The sequence below is a fragment of the Sorex fumeus genome, unplaced genomic scaffold, assembly GCF_029834395.1.
Source record: "Sorex fumeus unplaced genomic scaffold, SorFum_2.1 ptg000020l, whole genome shotgun sequence".
NCBI lineage: Eukaryota > Metazoa > Chordata > Mammalia > Eulipotyphla > Soricidae > Sorex > Sorex fumeus.
Window position 1 is genome coordinate 7,018,505 of NW_026606077.1, and position 18,996 is coordinate 7,037,500.

The following is an 18,996-nucleotide window of genomic DNA, read 5'->3' on the forward strand; positions in this document are numbered from 1 at the left end:
CCGGTCTGTGCAGGAGCTTGTGGAATTCAACAGATAAGGGGGAGGGGGGCGGGGCGGGGGAGGGGAAGCTGGCGGGGGGGGGGGGGGGGGGAGGGCGCGGGGAGGAAACAACGGAGCCCAGGAAGGAGAAGCAAGGGAAGGAGGCAGGGGATGAGGGAGGGAGAAAGGACTGGGAAGAGGAGGGTACCAGGGGAGGGGAGGGAGGAGCAGAGAGACAGCTGGGGGGGAGGGTGGAGAGGGGAGAGAGGTCTCGAAGCTGGGGAGTGGGGGAGCGTTCCAGAGGGCACTGGAGAGAGCTCGCGGGCCAGTGCTCACGCGCTGAAGGCCCAGAGCACCCCGGAGACCAGCCCCGAGCACAGAGCCAGAGTGGTCCCTGAGCATCTCAGAGTGTGGCCCCAAACCCAGTTAAGTAAGAAAATAAAAAGCAAGCAAGCACCCTGAAACAGCCCGGCAGGCATTGGTGGGCCCTGGGGAATCACCCCCAAGACCCCCCCCATTTTCCCAGGGGACCACAGGGCTTGGCCGTCATGCAAGTGTGAGTGACGGATGCAGAGGAAATGACGCAGGTCCGAGGAGCTTGGGGGGCAGGTGGGGGTGGATGGAGGCAGATGGGGGCCGAGTGTGACGTGGGCCGTGCCCTTCACCCTCATGTAGTGGTTCTTTCCCGGGTCGGAGAAACGGGCTCCTGGGCCAACACGCCAGGGACCCCAGAGAAGGGCTGAGCTCCCACCACAGGGCCTGGGCCTGCAGGGTTGCCGAGCGGGGCCTCAGGGAGACAGAGGGGGTCTCCCCACCCGGGGTTTCCCGAGTCTGTTCTCCCAACTCTGCTGGAGGCCAGGAGGCTGCAGGGTGAGGAAAGGCTGGGGGCACAGTGGGGGCCCCGTGCGATGTTTCCGTTGCCCCTATTTGATGCCATGTTCCAGCAGGCGGCTGCACTGCTGCGTGGGTCAGTGGGCCCAGAGAGGCAGGTGGGACCCAGGGAACGTAGACCCCCCCCCATAGACGTGGGCTGCTGGAGAAGCAGCCACAGCTTGGGGTGGGCAGGGGGCACCCCACCCGCCAGGGCTGACCTTGGCCTGTCTGATTGGGGCTAATTAAGCAAAACCATGATAAGGAGTATTTCTGTGGAAAGATCAGACCCACAGGCGCCCAGGGGAGACCCCTGCCCTACCCGTATCCAGCTCTCCCTCCCCACCTGCCCCAGTTCTAGGAGCCAGCCCCCTCCCCACCAGCCCATGTGTCTGCCAACATGTTGGGAATCACACCAGGGCCCCATCAGGCCCTCATTCTTTCCATTTTGCAGATGAGGAAACTGAGGCCTAAGGGGACCAAATCTCTCGCGCAGAGCTGGTGCAGTTGAACAGGGGCTAAGGTACTGGCTCCACAGGTGGCCGTGCCCGGTTCAATCCCGGCATCACACCTGCTCCCCTGAGCCCACCAGGAGCGCTCCTGAGCACAGAGCCAGGAGTCAGCCCTGAGCACTGCCAGGCATGCCTCAAAAACAAACCAAAAAGTCATCAGTGCAAAATCCCACTGTTGCAAAGGGCAGGTGTGACTGAAATGGGGTGTGACCCCTGACTCTGCTATTAGACGCCCCTGGGACCACCCCCCACCCCCCCATCCTCAGGATGAGGCTCCTTCCTGACTGGCTAAAGTCCCGGGCATGGCGTCTGCAAGTGGCCCCCGGAGCTTCATGAGTCCCCAGCTGGCAGCCCCCCGGCCTAGCAGAGACCACTTGTCCCAGCCCACCCTGCACTGGGCGAGCCTGATCCTCCCTCTGAGGAAGAACTGAGGTGCCCTCTTGGACACACTGCAGCCCAAAGGGTCGGGGTGGGGGTCCCCAGGGATCCCCTAGCATCGGGAGCAGCAAGACAAACCCCTACAGGGCCCCTGGCCTTGGGGAGTCTCACCCACAGCTTCTTAGCCCAGAGGTCAGCTGCGCAGATGGAGAAACTGAGGCTTCTGGGTGTCGCCCATGGTGATGGATAGCGAAGCCTACCCACTGCCGCCGCCCCCCTCCCTGCCCAGCTCCTAGGGGTGCCACCATCTGCAGGGGGTGCTAAGGTTGGGGAGAGCGGCTTCTACAGGCCTGGCTCCAGAGAAGGGGTGCGGGTGGCCAGGCGGAGGGTCAGCACTGCCTGCACACCCATGCGACTGTGAGCACCACAGGCCGCCTCGACTCCCGGCCCGGTGGCCGCTGGCCTCCCCAGGCTGCCCTCGGTGGTGGAGTCTGGGGGAGCGGGGGGGGGGGGGGCAGCCCCTTCTGGAAGCCGCTGATAAGGGGCTGGCGGGCTGCGTCTCGGGGGGCAGCTTCATTCTCGGCAGAGCCCCGGTGGGACCCGCGGGGGGCGCGCCGTGGCTACCCCTCCCGTGAATACATCAAGCCTGAGCTTCCCGCCGCTCCCAGCCGGTTCGCTCAGCTCGGGATGGGCCGAGGCTGGCGGCTATCAGCCTTCTCATCGCCTCGCCCAGCTGGAGGAGAGTCTAATCCACCCGCTCCTCTCCGCGCGCCAGGGATCCCTTTGATGTTCCCTTTATCTCCCTTCCCAACTGAATTGCCCCTCGACCGGCCGCTCCAAAGGGCCTCCTGCCTCTCCCGGGCCCCTCCGTCTCGCCCCACGCCCACCGCGGGCCGGGCCTGCCCGTGGACAGGGCTGGTCTGGGGCTGCCCTCGGCCCCCTCTGCTGCCTGGCCTCGTCCTGTCTGCTTTGCTGGGGCCGCCCTGCACCCTGCCTGGCCCCTCCCCCTCTCGCCCTCCCTCGCTTGCCCGGTCAGGCCTTGGGCTGGGTCCCCAGAGGCCTCGCTGTCCTGCCCTCTGCTGGTCTGTGTGCCGGGGCACAGGCGAGGCTGGGTGGGCATCAGGGCAGACAGGCAGGAACTGGCATCCTGGCCCAGCACCCTCGCGGGCCTCAGTTTCCCTCTTCCCAAGGGGTGAACTGACACTGGCTTCACCCTCCAGCGCTGGTCAGTGGGAGCTGCTGTTGGGGGTCGACCCAGGGCTGCCTCCAGGGGGCGCTTTGCACCAATTTGGCCAGCCGCATCTCTCTCTCTTTCTCTCTCTCTCTTTCTGTCACACACACACACACACACACACACACACACACACACACACACACACAGCACAAATCCAACTGGAATTCTGGGAAGTTCCGAAGGGGCAGGCTGAGCCTTTGAGGGGCCTCGGTAGGAGACACTAGGGTCCAGGACAGCCGGATGCCGAGAGGGACCAAGGAGAAGGGATCCCTCTTATTCCCAGGGCCCCAGGGCTGCCGCAGGTCCTGGAAGGCGTGATGTGAGCAGGCACAGGTCCCAGTCTCCAGCACCGTCCTTCCCTCCTGCTGTGGGGGCCCCAGCACAGCCTGGAGGTCGGGGGTGAGGGGTGAGCATCGAGGCCAGGCCCGGAGCCTCCTCCGGGCTCAGAGTCACGCCTGCCTGTGCAGGGGGCACAGATGGCACCGGGGGTGCCTGGGCTGCCCCCGTGCGAGGTGAGCGTGTGACCTGGGGTCCCTTTGCTCCCGCCGTGGGCTTGCTCCCTTCTGCCGGGATTCCCCGCACAGGGTCCCCCACGTCGGTTCTCTTCGCTGCCCCAGGCCTGCTGCCCAGTGCTCCGCCCTGTCTGTGGCTCTCCACCGAGTGTCACTGGGTCTGGGGGCTCAGGGGTCGCGCTGCCGCGAGTCACACCCCCGCCGCACTCAGTGACAACGCTGCAGCCAGCCTGTGCGGGCCTGACGGTGGCGGGAGGCGGCAGAAAGAGGGACAGGGTCCCAGCAGACGCGAACTGAGTGTCGGACCCCACCCACGAGCTCCGATTCGCCAGATCTGGCCTTGGGGATGTGTAAGTGAGAGAGTGTGTGTGAGTGTGTGTGAGCATGGGATGTGGAAGTGGTGTGTGTGTATGTATGAATGTGTGTATATGTGTGAATGTGTGTGTGTGAATGTGTGTGTGACTGTGTATGTGAGTGTGCATGTGACTCTGTGTGTGGTTGTGTGTGACTGTGACTGTGTGTGAGTGTGTGGGAGCCTGTGTGTAAGCGTGTGTGTGACGACCGTGCGTGCATGTGTGTTCGTGTGAGTGTGTGTGGCTGTGAGTATGTATGAGACTACGTGTGTGTGCGTGTGTGTGAGCCTCTTTGTAAGGGTGCGTGTGTGTGAGTGTGTGCTTGTGTGAGACTGTGAGTGTGAGTGTGCACACGCGTGTAATTAATGTGTGGTGCCAGGGAGGGAGCCCAGGGCCTGTGCATGCCAGGAGCTCTGTGTCCAGTGCTCCTGCAGCTGTGGTTGTGCCGCCTCTGCCAGGCTGCCCTCCTGGCTGGACACCGTGGTTCCCCACGCCACTGCCAGGCCCCTCCCCAGGCCCAACCCACGCTCAGGCTGCTGTGCCTCTCATACAGCTCCATGGGCAGTTCTGATCTGTGGCTGCCGGGTAACGGTGGCTCACGGGCCACCTGGCTGGCCCCGGGCTCCTCTGCCCAGCGCTGAAGGGACCCTCCCTGCCCAGGTCCCCAGTCTGGCTTCCTCTTCCTCCTTCCGTCTGGGGGCCTGTCTCTGAGCTCCTTGTTAGGGAGGGGACAGGACGCCTCTGCCCTGGGCCCTCCCTGCAGACAGGAGAGGGAGGACACGTGCCCCTCCCCCCCCGTGCCCCTCCTCGGTGCTCCCTCCTCGGTGCTCCCCCTGTCTCCCTTCTCACGCTTCTCTGCTTCCTTCCCCTCACCTGGCTCCCTTCTCTCCTGCTGCCGTGTCTGATGCTCCCACGGGTAGAACCTGGTAAGTGGGCCTGGGGCTGGGGAGGCTCGGGGGGGCCATGACAGGGGCATCACGCCACCAGCATCACAGCCCAGGCCTGCAGGGCGGAGGGAGAGGCGTTGGCGTCCCTGGCGACTGCAAAACGCCACACACACTGGGGCCTCCGAGAGACTCCTGGCAGGAGAAGTGGGTGTCGGCAGGAAGCTCTCCAGGCTTGGGGCTCGAGACCCCGGCCACTGTCACACCCCAGGTCGGCAGGACACGGCTACAGAGCCTGGCGCCCCCTCTCCTTCAGACCCCGTGTGGGGGAAGCTGCCTCTGGGGTCCAGGGCAGACAGACTCCATCCGGGACACGCCTGGGTTGGGCTGGACTTTAGGGGTCCTGGAAGCACTTGCAGAGTAGAGGGCACTGTGACGGGGAGTCACACACCTTTATCTCACCTGGGCACAGCTGCAGGGGCGTCGCCTACCTCTACCCCAGCCTGGGACAGCCCCACCTGTGACTCCCCCGTCCCCGCCTATGACTCCCCCGTCCCCGCCTGTGACTCTCCCCGGCCCTGCCGATGTCCCCACTTCAGGCTGCCTCCTGACCCAAGACAGGTGACAGACAGGCTCTCTGGGGACAAGTGGGGCTCTGAGGCGAGGACAGGACCCTGTGGGCATGGCAGGAAGCCTGTGACCTGGCCGCCTGCCCACAGCGCTGAGAGGGCGGGGGCTGGGGTCACACTGCTCTCGGGGTGCCGCGGTCCTGAGGACGTGTGCTGGCACGTGGTTGATTGGTGCCTCGGCAGTGGGACCCTCCGCCCCATCCAGGCCTGCAGCCTGCTCGCTCCCTCCTCCTGCCCCCCCTTCCTGGGGCATGCACAGGGCATGACGTGGGCGTGGGGGCGGCAGGGCATGAGGGGTGTGCTTTTGCAGGCCCCCTGACCGGTCTCTCCACCCACCCAAGGGTCTGAACAGCATGTTCGAGGTGTACCTCGTGGGGAACAACTCCCATCACTTCATCATCTCCCCCACCTCCGTGCAAGGCAAGGCGGACATCCGCATCCGGGTGGCCATCCCCCTGGACTACGAGACCGTGGACCGCTACGACTTCGACGTGAGGACCCTTCGTGCCCCCGCGGGGAGGGAGGGATTCTGGGCTGAGGCGGGGTGTGGGGGAGGGAGCAGCAAATACCAGCCGCCATGAGCCAGCCCAGCCAGACCCCTGCTGTCCCCCATGGACGGGGCCCACCAGCCCTGTGCGGTCTCAGGAGGCCTCCGGGAACGAGGGCCGAGCGCCAGCCCGCCCTCACTGCCCACACAGCTCTTTGCCAACGAGAGCGTGCCAGAGCACGTGGGCTACGCCAAGGTGAAGATCGCCCTCATCAATGAGAATGACAACCGGCCCGTCTTCAGCCAGCCGCTGTACAACGTCAGCCTGTACGAGAACGTCACCGTGGGCACCTCGGTGCTGACCGTGCTGGTGAGTCCCCCACTCCCGCCAGGCTCGAGCTCTGTGGAGCTGCCCACACACCCCCCGCCGGAGTCCTACAAGAGGGGTCTGCAGCCCCCCAGATGCTGATCCACGTCCTGATGGAGCCCGCCAGCCTGGCGCCCACGTGGCAAGGGCCAGAGAGAGAGGGGTGGGCGGCAGAGGGCACCTCCTGACAGGTGCTGAGCCAAAGCACAGGAGGGTTCAGGCACGGCTGTCTCAGAGCGCACATCTGGGCAGGAATCTGACCCTGATTTGGGCCTAAGGGGGCCCCAGGCTTCCCGCTGACCCCACATCGGTCCCAGCGGGGGACAAGCACTCAGCCCTGATTCTCCTTGGCCAGGCTGGTGCATGGTGCTTGCCTTCCCCACCCAGACGCCCCCTAGTGGAGCGGGGAGTAGGGCAGGGCAGTTCCCCAGGGACCTGGGGGAAAGCCAGAGCAAGCCAGGACAGCTGTGGCTGCCCCAGCCCGGGTGATGCCCTCAGCAGGGGCGCAAGGAGAGACCTGCCCTTTGCCAGAGCCCGTCCCAGAGGCCCCCTGGGGAGAGGGTCTGCTCTGCAGAGGTTGGTGGGGACCGCCCTGAGCCGGCCCTTCCCCTGCGACACTTCCCAGTCTCTCAGCCTCTCGCCCGGCTGGGCTGGCCTGGGACAGAGGCACTGAGATGCTCCCTGCTCGCTGCCCCAAACAGCCTCCACCAAGTGCCGCTGAGGCCTCCGGACCCCTGGGGGTGCCCACGCAGGAAGTGCCCCCAATTGCACCCGAGGCCACTGCAGCCCTATGGATGGTTCTGGCACCCCCGGGGTGACAGTGTCACCCACTTTGAGAAACACTGGCCTAAAGGCTTAGTGAAGGGGCTGGAGCGATGGCACAGCGGGTAGGGCATTTGCCTTGCACGTGGCTGACCCGGGTTCGATCCCCAGCATCCCATATGGCCCCCTGAGCACCGCCAACAGTGATTCCTGAATGCACGAGCCGGGGCCTCCCGAGGGCCTAAGATAAGATTCCGTGTCAGGTCTGGGCTTAGTGGCTGTTCAGGCTCTCCCACTGCAGGCCTCGATTCTCGTGGGGGAAAATGGGTACAGGACGGACTTCCGCCTGGCTGCTGGTGTCAAGGGTGGTGGTCCCAAGCCAGGATGGGGTGGCCCCAGGGTCAGTGCGCTCAGACGGGCTTCCCAGGGCGAGGGCATCGGGCAGGTCTGTGGCTCAGAAGAGGGGGTCTCCTGCTGGGCGGGCTCAGCCAGCCACCCCACCCCACCCCAGTCCCAGTGCGGCATTCCCGGCCTTCTTTCCCAGCCCCCTGTGGAGTTGTGCGGATCGAGGATGGCTGCTGGCGCATGTGTCTTTGGGGACATTTCACATACGGCGGAGCCACAACCCCCGAGCAGGGCTGGGGACATCAGGCGGCAGGGCCTGGGGGCGGGCGGCCCGACCTCCCTCCTTTGCTGGGTGCTGGTGTGTCCACGCCCCACGCAGACTCATCTGTTAAGGGGGCTGGAGACTGCCAAGGGGGTCCGAGCTGCCCACGATGGTCCCTGCCGCCATCCACTCCCCGTCCCCACCACGCAGGGGCGAGCTTTGCGGCCACCGACGGGCACAGCCGCCCCCTCGCCCTCTGTCCAGTCCTCAGCCTGCTCAGAGACCGAGAAGTCCCTCCTCCCCAACCTTTCCTGCCATGTTATTAAAATGTTTTGTGGGCAGTTGTGTCCGGGGGAAACAATGAAGGAACGAGAACTGTTTAAATTGGCACCTGACGCCCAGCCGGGCCTGCCGCTTCTGGGGCTCGCCCCCGGGTGCTCCCCTGCTGTGGGTCCCTGCACATCCCTCACCTGGGGTTGAGGACCTCCTCGTCCCGCGTCTCTGCTGTCGGAGGGGAGTGTTGGGGACCTCAACTCAAAGGCTCTGCTGAGCCCTGAAGCCTGGTTCCCCCCCCCCCACTTCCCTGCTCATCGGCCCATTTGAAAGCCCATCGGGGGATGGGGGGTGCAGATGCTTCCCTGAGCCTTTCCCGTCCTGCCCAGAGCGGGGGGAAGTGGGGGGCTCGGCTGCTGGGACCCCGTAGCCATCCCAGTGCTGCAGGGCCAGGCACTCACTCCGCCGCCTAAGTGTCCAACCCACGTTCATGCTGGTTCTTTCCTGGCCAGCAGCTGAGTTTGGAGGAGGTGAAGCAACTTGCTTGCATCCCAGGGAGAGTGCGGTGGTGCCGGGATTCTTTCCACATCGGCAGAGGGGCCCGAGGTGGGGAAGAGCATCTAGGGCCTAGCCCCAGCAGCCCGCGGCTGACCCCGTGTGTCCCAGCACGGCGTGAGGTCTTTGGGGTCCCCTCCCCTCAGCCTCCAGAGCCTCCTCCAGGCAGGTCCTGCCCCTGCTCTCAGCCGCTCCACCCAGCCCTGCCCCCGTTTCCCATGCAGTTGCCCCCACTGGGACCTTGGGGGGGTGGACGTCCCCACAGACCATCAGACAGGGCTGCTCCCTGTCTATGCCTGCTGCCTCCCCAGGGACACTGCACAGCAGGGAGGAAGGGGTGCTGGGCACTCTCCTCGCCCAGCCTCTGTCCCGGGGACTTGGGGAAGCAGGTGCCCCCTCCTCAGCTCTGCCGTGCCCGGGGTCCCATGCCTGCAGGAGCAGGACCCCTCCCCCCACCTCCAGCCCCTTGTCGCTGAATCCTGTGACTCTCAGGATTTGAACTCGAGTGGGACATCCTCACCAGTGCTCTTTAAGACATCCGTTGCCTCTGACTCCTGACCTCTGACCCCTGCCTGCAGAACTGGGTGCTTTGCCACAGGAGGGTCCCTCCTTTTGCATTAGGTCCCAGAAGGGAACTCTGACTGGGAGCGAGGTCTTGGGTGGGTGGGTGGGGGGGGGGGGGGGTGGCTTGCTAGTGCCCTGATTCCATGTGTCCCTCTGAACCCCAAGTTTGCTCTGGTGGGGGGGCATGTGGGTCTTGGGTCCTACGTGGCTCCAGTGCAGTCCAGGGGCTGGGCACGTGGCCTCTCTCTGCTGACTGTTAAAACCACGCCCCAACTCCAGGTCCTGCACCCTTGGCCCCTGTCGGGCTGCTCTCTGCACCCTCTCCAGGGCTGTCCTGGTTCGGTTCCTGTCGGTGCCCGAGTGAGACGCTCATGGGGGCCGAGAAAACCTAACTCGGCCTGGGGAGGAGGGACGGGCACAGCCCAGTTGCGACGGGGGTGGGTGTCGCTCCAGGAGCTTTTCCAGGCCTGGCCGGAAGCGTCTCGTGTCTCTTGCTCCGTCACAGTGCTCGTGTCCTTTCCGCTGGCCGTGAGACACCCTGGACTTAGCTCAAGAAGCACCAGTGTTTCCCCGCACCGGGGTGAGGCGGGTGGAGTGGGGGAATGGGCGGGCAGGGCCCTCTCTGCTCCTGCACAGAGGGTCCTCCAGCAGCTGGAGGCTTCGTCCTCGTGTGTCTGGTGGTGACCAGCCTAGCCCAGAGCTAAGCTCAGCGTGGCCTTCCACGTGGTTCCGGTGTCCTAGACCCCAGCTTCAGGAGGCCCCAGACACGGCCTCTGGGCGGGAGGAACCCAGAAGAGTTGGGGGAAGCTGGGAGTCTTTCCGGCCCTTCCCCCAAACCCCTTCCTGAGAATTCTCTTGGTTCTAGGGAGTGACCACTACAAATCGGGCTCCCGGAGACATGCAGACCACCCCCCACCCCCAGAGGGAACCAGGCCCCTTGCACAGATGCAGAACAATGCTGAGCGCAGTCCCAGGCCGGAGCTGGGCCAGGCTTTCTGTCTGCTCCTGTGCCCCACCGGCCTCGCCTCCCCCCTCCTGCTGCCCCCCCATCCCATGCTCACCATGTTCAGCCTCCAGCCTGTGCCCACAGCTCTCCCTCCATCTCTCTCCCTCCTGCCCTCCCTCTTGCCCTCCCTCCCTCCCTTCCTTTCTTCCTCCCTCCCTTCCTCCCACCCACCCGCCCTCCCTCCCCCCCTCCCTCCATCTGAGCTAACCCAGGCCCCGCCCACCGCCAGACTCTGCAGCTGAGGCCCGGGCCCCTGGCCCCCTCTTCTGTCCCCCCCAGGCCCCCTGCCCGTGCCCAGCATCCCCTTTCTCCTGCCCTGTCCCGCCCGATCCCACAGAGACCCTCTCTGTCTGCCTCAGGGTCCCCACCTCTGGGGTTCCCAGTAGTCACAGCATGTGGGTGGAGGCTTTGTGGGGAAACTGAGGCCCAGGGCATGTGAGCACTGTCCCCACAGCACTCAGTGGGGCACAGGTCTGAGTTGGAATGTGATTTCACGGCTCGGGGGACGCTGCTGGCCAGGGAGCCCCAGGGCCCGGGTTCTGGGCCACTGACCAGTCGCATTTCCTCTCTGACCTCCCCGAGAGTAAACTCAATGCCTGCTGAGTCCCCCGTGGGTGAGGGTGGCCCTGGGGTCAGCCTCAGGGTCCTGTGCCGGGGTCCCTAGTCTCAGTCTGGACATAGGACTCCAGCGTCCAGGCTGTGGGCTCCGGGGCCGCCCAGTCCTCCGCCCGGGTCTGCAGACAGCTGGGCAGGTGCTGGGCAGGAATGTTGGGGTGATGAGCTGAGAAGGCTGGAGGACCACTGGGCGGGGCGGGGGGGCAGCACGGGGGGCTGGGAGAACAACAGGTACATGGAGCTGGGGCGAGGTGAAAGATTCCAGAACCCCCACGCTGCCCTCCTCTGTCAGCAGCCCTCAGCCTCATCCTTCTCTCAGGCCTGCAGGCGCCTGTGTCCATTCCCACCTGCTCCTCCAGGACACAGCCAAACTGCCGTCCTGCCCTGCTCCTCCACCCCTGCACATGCCTGGGCTGGGTCTTTGCTGCACGCACATGCATGCGCACATAGAGACACACACATACGTTTCCTGCACACACACGAGTTTCCTGGACACACACGTTCCCTGTACACACACGCACACACACATTTCCTGCACAAACACACATTTCCCGCACACACATGAGTTTCCTGCACACACACACACGTACACACACGTTCCCTGCACACACACGTTCCCTGTACACACATGCACACACACATTTCCTGCACAAACACAATTTCCCGCACACACACACGTTTCCTGCACCCAAAAGTGCGAGCAAACACATTTCCTGCACACACACAAACACGCACGTTTCCCGCACACACATAACACGCACACACATTTCCTGCACACACACACACATACACACATTTCCTGCACGCATGCACACGCATACACGCTCTCACGCTCTCACGCACACCCGTTTCCTCCCTGAAGTGTGGAGAAGGATTCCTCAGCACTGCTGTGAAGCAGTGTAGGGCGAGTTCAGAGTTCAGGCCTGCATCCCAAAAATGCTGTGGGGGTGGGGGACCGGAACCTGTGTGCCAGGCCTCTGTGCCATCCCCACAGCGTCCCCATCCAACCCCCCAACCCCCCGCCTGCTTCCCAGCGCCCTGATCTGACTTGATTCTGGCAAGTTGAAAAAGCCGTGGCCAGAAATTGCCGGCATGAGTTATTAGTAAGTCTGGGACGTGACGGCCGGACCCCACGGGTAGAGCCTGTCCAGACAAGTCAGCGCAGCTGGGAAGGGGAGTCTCACCTTCCGGGGTGTCCCTGCGCCCCCCCCCCCCCCCACCTGGCAGGCCCTCCCCACCCTCTGACACTTCTCACCTCGGGCATCTTAATTGATCTCATTGTTCTCCAATCCCCAGAGACGGGAGACTCCAGCTGTGCTTAAACAGAGCAAAATCTCTTCCAATTTCCCCACCGTTTAAAAGAAAATTGAATTCTTTATCTGTAGCTTGGGGAGGGGGAGAGGGAGACCAGAGACACACTTAAATCCTCCGCCCAGCCCTCCCCCACGCTTCCTCGCCGGCCGATACCCCACCCCCGCCCAACTGGGGTGCCTAAGCTGCACTTCTGGGCCCTTTTAATTTGCTCTGCGGGCTCTCTGCGGTGAGAGGGACCCGCAATGTGGCCGAGGACAAGTCAGTGGGCGTGATTGACAGCTGCGACTTCCTCTGACTGTCAGGCCTCAGTGCCCCCGGCCGTGTTTATCTCTTTAATCTAAATATCAATCCGCGAGACCCAAATGGGATGGGATGGAGGCCGGACGGGCGCTAAGGAGAGACGGACGGCAGAGGACATCCTGGCTGCCAGCCGCCAGCGCCACTGGCCCGGCTTCTGCAAGGACCGACACACAGAGCCCGTGTGTTGGGAGGCCGCGGGGGGCTGGCCCGTGGGGGGCTCCCCCACCTCTGGTCCTGAGCGGATTATCCCTGGCCTTGTTTAAGGAAGGTCCCAGTGGGTCCCAGTGAGTTACTCACTCAGCTAATTGATTTTTCAGCAAATTAATCCAAAGCCCCGTTACCTCTCACGCTCTGAAGGCCCCTCTGTGGTTGTTTCCAGAATCCTCCGTCCGTGTCAGGGACAGCCCTGTCCCCAGAAAGCTGAGCGGTGCCTCCGGGGGGTGGAGCCTTGGAGGGGTCACTCCGTGGCCTGTTTGGGGGGGCCACACTCAACGTTCTGGAGGCTCCGGGCCCAGCCTCACGAACCCTGGTGCAGGGGCTGGCGCCGAGGCCTCCTGCTTGCCCACTGCCCACGCCGTGCTCCTGGTCTCCAGGAGCAGAGACAGGTCTGGGCGGGGGGAGGAGTGCAGACCCCCCACCCGGGGTTGAGCTAGTGAACCTCAAACCTGGCCCACTGACTCCCCATCACTCCCGCCTGGGCTGGGCCTGGGGGAGGGGCTGCGCCCCTGCCTGCCCGCCCGCAGCTTCCTGGTGCCCTTGTCCTCCTGGTGAGATGGACAGGCTGGGCTGCTGCGGTCTCGGCCCCTGTGCTAACTGCCTGTGACCGCTGCCCCGCCCCCCTGACGCCTGTCAGCGTCACCCTTCAGTGGTCAGCTCTATTGTTCCTGCACGGGCACTTGCGCAGAGGACACCAGAGCAGAGCAAATGGACCCCCTGGGCAAGGGGACAATGGGCAGGCCGGCAGCGTGGCCAGGCCCAAGAGGAGTTTCTGAGTGTCACGCAGCCGGTGCAGGGCAGAAGCCTCCTTTGCCGGGAGGGTTATGGGTCCTGCACTGGGGACCAGAGGGAGGGGCCAAGCGCAGCCACCAGGGTCTGATCTGAGCCTTTGCCCTGGAAGCAGTTGGGAAAACAGCCTCCTGGGGACGGGGAGGGGGACGCAGGGGGGGATGCATGGGGGTGTCACACAAGTCAAACTGAGCTTGTGGCTCTTGGGTGGCTCCGTCTTCCTGAGGAATGAGAGCTGCAGCTGCTGTCAGCTGGCTTCTGTCTCAGCATCCTAATGCCCAGGGGTTTGAGTAGCAGTTTTTCCAAACCTTGTTCTTTGACCATGATCAAATGATAAAAATGACGTTGGGGTGGGAGTTGGAAACACATCCGGCAGTGCTGGTCCCTGACTGTACTCAGAGATGACTCCTGGTGGGGCCTGGGAGACCATCTGGGGTACCAGATGTAAGTCGGTCATGTGCAAGGCGAGTGCCCTACCCACTGCACCATCTCTCTGGCCCCCAAAAATGTCATTGAACTCTCTCTCTCTCTCTCTCTCACACACACACACACACTAAACACACACATACACACACACATAAAGTAAAATGGAATAGTATGAAATAGTTTTTTTTTTTTTGCTTTTTGGGTTACACCTGGCGGTGCACAGGGGTTACTCCTGGCTTTGCACTCAGGAATCACTCCTGGCAGTGCTCAGGGGACTATATGGGATGCTGGGAATCGAACCCGGCTCAGCCGCATGCAAGGCAAATGCCCTACCCTCTGTGCCATTGCTCCAGCCCGCAATAGTATTTCTTAACCACATACAGTAATATACCCTTCTATCTTCTATTTTATTCCACTAGAATTCCTATTCTGTTTTTTATAGGGCCACACCCAGCATGCTCAGGGGTTGCTCACGGCTCTGCACCCAGGGCTCACTCCTGGTGGCCTCAGGGGACCATATGGGGTGCCGGAAATTAAACCCCAATGAGCCGTGTGCAAGGCAGGCGCCCTCCCCACTGTACTGTCACTCCAGCCCCAGCATTAAAGACTCTTGGTTACAGTTTAAGGAGGTGGCTCCGATCAGTGCTGCTAAGAACTGCTCAGGATCAGTGGTTCATCTTTGGGAAATAGTCTGTTAAGCTCCTCTGCCCATTTTAAAGTCAAATTGGTTTCCCACTGTTGTGTGAGTTCTTTATCTGTGTTGGATATTGACTCCTTATCGACTCCGTGGCTTGCTAATGTCCTCGCCAGGTAGTAGGTTGCCTTTTTTGTTTTGTTGATGATTTCTTTCTCTGTGCAGATGCATTTTTGTTTGGTATTAGTCTTGCTTGCTTGTCTTTTGTTTTGTTGTCTTCGATTTTGTTGTCAAATCCCCAAAAAACGTCACCACTAAGACCAAAGTCAAGGAAATTTCTAGGAGTTTATGGCTTCATTTTTTTTGTTTGTTTGTTTGTTTAGATTTTGGGTCACACCTGACAGTGCCCAGGGCTTCCTCCTGGCACTGTGCTCGGGAATGACTCCTGGTGGACTTACAGGACCATTTGGAGTGCTGGGGATCACAACTGGGCTGGCCGCGTGGCAAATGCCCTCCCTGCTATCACTCGGACTGGGTCAAGTCTTTAGTCCATTCTGAGATCAGTTTTGTGTATGGCATATATATATAGGATTTTGGTCCAACTTCATCCTTTTTGCATGTAGCTTTCTGGTTTTACCCACAGTATTTATTGAAGAGATGGGCCTTCTAATTGTGTATTCCTGACACATTTGTTGTGCATTGACAACGTATTCACAGTCTTATTTCTGGGCTCCCTTCTCTCCTGCTGGTCTGTGTCTGGTTTTTGTCAGTGTCGTATTCTGTGATAATTGCAACTCTAATGTGGTTTGCAATCAGGAGTGTGGTACCTGCAGTTTCTTCTTTCTTGACATTACTTTTGGCTTTTCAGGAGTAATAATCAACTAGTACGGCTCTTGCCTTGCACACGGCTGACCTGGGTTCGAACCCCAGCACCCCATATGATCCCCTCAGCCCTACCAGGAGTGATCCCTGAGCACAGTAAGCCTTGAGCACCACAGTGTATGTCCCTTACCCCCCCCCCACCAAAGGAAAAAATTGCTTTTCTATTCAGGGTCCTTTGTGATTCTGTATAAATTTCAGGATTTTTTTCTTCTATTTCTGGAGGTGGAGGGCAGTGTCATTGGAATTTTGTTTGGCAAAATTCACTGCACTGAATCTATAGATTGCTTTCAGTTGGATGGGCATTCTAACAGTCTTACAATCTAGGCGCACCAAGTACATACTTTATTTGTATTTTTTAAATTAATTTTATCGTTGCCTGAAAGTTCCTAGGATTTTCTGTTTTATTCGTATATATGTCTGTGTATATCTATATATTTTTGTTCAATCCTAAACAAAACTATAATATATATTATATATATTTAAGACTACTATATATATATACATATATATATATATATATTTGGAGAACCCGACAGGCTACCAAGAATATCCTTCCCGCATGGCAGAGCCTGGCAAGCTCCCCGTGGCGTATTCGATATGCCAAAACCCAGTAACAATGATGGGTCTCATTCCCCTGACCCTCAAAGAGCCTCCAATGCGGCACTTGCTAAAATCTCAGGGCTAGGATGAATGGAGATGTTACTGGGGCCTGCTCGAGGAAATTGATGAACAACGGGATGACAGTGATACAGTGAGTGATATATATATAGTCTTAGATTTCATTAATTCAGTCTGGGTTAGAACATTCTCACCACTGGGCTGAGCTGGGAAAACTGAGGATGATGGTTCTTTCCAGATTGGTCTCAGTGGTTCAGTGGGATAACGCACGTGGAACACTTAGCTCAGTGTCCGGCAGCACAAGGGATAAGCAAGTCATAGGTATCTTTTATGAAGTGGCTGGCACCAAAGCCAGCACCGTATCTATGGCATTGCCCTAAGTTCTCACAATATTAGCCTCACCTTTTTAAAGTCAAAAGCCCTGGGGACCAGAGTGACAGCACAGCGGGCAGGGCACTTGCCTTGCACGTGGCTGACCCAGGTTTGGTCCCTGGCATCTCATACGGTCCCCTGAGCACCGCCAGGGGTGATTCCTGGGAGTCACCTCTGAACATCCCCAGGTGTGGCCCAAAAACAAACGAAAAACATAAAGTCGGAAACCCTGGAGTTCGGAGAAGTTAGGTGTGTCCCAGTGGCCCCACTGAGGAAGGGCCAGCACTGAGGGATGGGCCCTGGTCTCTTGGGCGCCAGAGCCCATCTGCTGTAACCGAGAAACACCAGGAGGGGAACTGAATCCCTCCCTGAGATCATGGAGAAACCCTGGCGCCAAGATAAATGGCAACGAGATGAAAGACGAAACAAAACATAAAACCCCGCCCTGGGACCCCAGCACATATTGGGATACCCCCAAGGAGAAACAGGACTTCTGTTGCATGGCCATGCCAAGTCCTTGTCCCTGTAGCCCTCAGTTTTCCCATCTGCAAAATGGAGAGAATACGGCTGAATGTTGCCGTGCTTCTGGGGCTGTTTTTATTCTCTAAATTATGTTTATTTATGATTGCTTTCTTTTTCTTGGTGCCTGTGGAGCTACATTCGGCTGTGCTCAGGGCTTACTTACTCCTGGCTCTGTGCTCAGGAATCACTCCTGATGGTGCCTGGGGGAGCCAGTGCAGTGGTAGGGATGAAATTAGGGTTGGCCACACGTCAGGCAAAAGCCCTCCTCACTGTACTCTCTCTCCGGACGCTGGTGGCCTTAAGGACAGGAACAGTGGCCAGAGTGCTTGGGACTCGCAGGGAAGCAAATGTTTCTCAGAGGAAGTGCTGGTCTCCCGCGAGACAAGTGCTCAGCCCAAAGTGGAACCTTCTGACTTCTGGGTGGTGGGCACCCAGGAAGAGAGAGGCGGGTCAGACTGCAGGCCAGCATGCACCCTGCACTCTGGGCCTGGCCTAACCGCCTCGCTGGCCAGCCCAGGTGGGAGAGGGGCCGACCGGGCCTCCGCGGCTCTGGGCGCTCACTGGTGATTTATCGGCCCCGTGTCGGACTGTGACCTTAATTCCGTCTGTGGTTGTGGGGCTGTGAAATTCATTAGGGACCCTCGGGCGGAGTGATGGAGATGTCAGGTGGGCAATCATGTGGGTATTTAATTTATCAGATGTGCGTCTTGCCATTTAGGCAGACAACGGGGGGCTGTGGAATCAATACGGTTCATTAGCGGGCGGCACCTGGCAGCCCGCCGTGGACCCAGCCAGGGCAGCCGGCCGCGGGCCGGCCCCTCCGGTCACCTTGGTGTGGGGTGAGGACCATTCCCTCTCCGGGGTCTCTGGCGACCTTCTGACTCAGCCCAGAGCTGCCTGTGGCTCCCCGGGGCCTGGGCCTGGCCTGGGGCTGGTGGGGGGAGGGGGTGGCTGCCCTCCAGGGGGCTGATTGGCCTTGTCTCTCCACCCTCCCACTTCCATCTCCTCCTCCTCTCCAGGCCCCACTTAACTGAGTGTGGGCCGCGACACGTCCCCCCTCTCGGCGCCCTCCCTCTCATTCTACCGTATAATCCAGCTGGAGAGCCCAGGTCCCTCTGATTGTGCTGGTCCCTGTCCCTCGCCTCCCTCCTCCTCCCTCCAGGAGAAGGGCTTTGTTCTCCTCCTGGGTTTTCTCTGATGGTCAGAGGCGACTGGTGTGAGTGTGAAGGCGGGAAGTGGCGGGAGGGGACAGGACAGTGGCTGCTGCTAGACCCCGACTGACGTCCCTGGGCTTCTGTGCCGTGCCAGGACCGAGTCTGACTCGAAGAGCTCTGTGTGCACGGTCGTGATTTTTTTTTCTTTTTATGTCACACCCTGCAATGCACAGGGGTTACTCCTGGCTCATGCACTCAGGAATTACCCCTGGCGGTGCCCGGGGGACCATATGGGATGCTGGGAATCGAACCTGGGTCGGCTGCGTGCAAGGCAAACGCCCTACCCGCTGTGCTATCGCTCCAGCCCCAACGGTCGTGATTTTTGAGTCTCCATTTCCAGCAAGAGCTGGGAGGAGGCTCCACTGTGACGACTGAGGAACGCCTTGCTTGTGTTTGTGTGTGTGGAGGTCAGACGGGGCCTGGGCGCAGGTCCCAGTGACCAGCTGTAGGACCCAGAGCTGGGGGATGGCAGGAGGAGTTTCTCCAGTCGGCCCCACCCAGGTCTCACTTCCCGGCCTCTGTCTGGCATCTCACTGCTGCCAGAGCAAGCCCTGCACCCAGCGGTGAGGGCAGCCAGCCGCCCTGGGCAGGGGCCTTGGAAGTGTGTGGGGGTCAGTCTGGAGCTGAGAGGGCAGTGGCTCCGGCAGTCCTCTGGGGTCCTGGAGCCCACAGGACTCAGTGGGCCAGCTCAGGGCGAGAGGTGGGCCCGTCAGCCCCGCTGACGGAGGCAGCTTCTGGGGTGGGGACAGCCGAGGGCCTGTGTGGCTCCGGCCTCTCCCCCGAGGGCTCAGCACCAACCCCCTGGCGTGGGGCAGGGAGGGCTGCGAAATGTACCACGCCGAGAATGATGCCCACAGAGCCACCTGCCATCCATACCGGCCCCCTGGGCTGAGGCTGTAATGGCTCGGCCATCTGGCTGGTGGCTTTAAAGACTAGGGACAGCTGTGGCAAGTCCTCACAGAGGGCCGGGCCCACGGTGACCCTGAGTCAGGGCACAGACGTCAGCCCCCCTCGCCGCCTCAGGCCTCTCCACAGAGCCCGGGCCCGGCCCCCGGCAGCCCTGACAGGCCATAATTGCTTTCCCATGACAGCCCCTTTAAGTCCAGAGCTGCTGGCCAGAGC

At 61.1% G+C, this 18,996-nt stretch overlaps 1 protein-coding gene across 1 annotated transcript in view; it reads left to right on the forward strand.

Annotated features, from left to right (window-relative positions):
• The window catches only part of LOC130022617 (cadherin-23-like), a 320,780-nt gene that overhangs the window by 236,401 nt on the left and 65,383 nt on the right, over positions 1 to 18,996 (forward strand). Inside the window, exons 12-13 of the mRNA XM_056113382.1 lie at positions 5,693 to 5,842; positions 6,050 to 6,208. Coding sequence (XP_055969357.1) covers positions 5,693 to 5,842; positions 6,050 to 6,208 — 309 coding nt within the window. The remainder of the gene's footprint in view (positions 1 to 5,692; positions 5,843 to 6,049; positions 6,209 to 18,996) is intronic.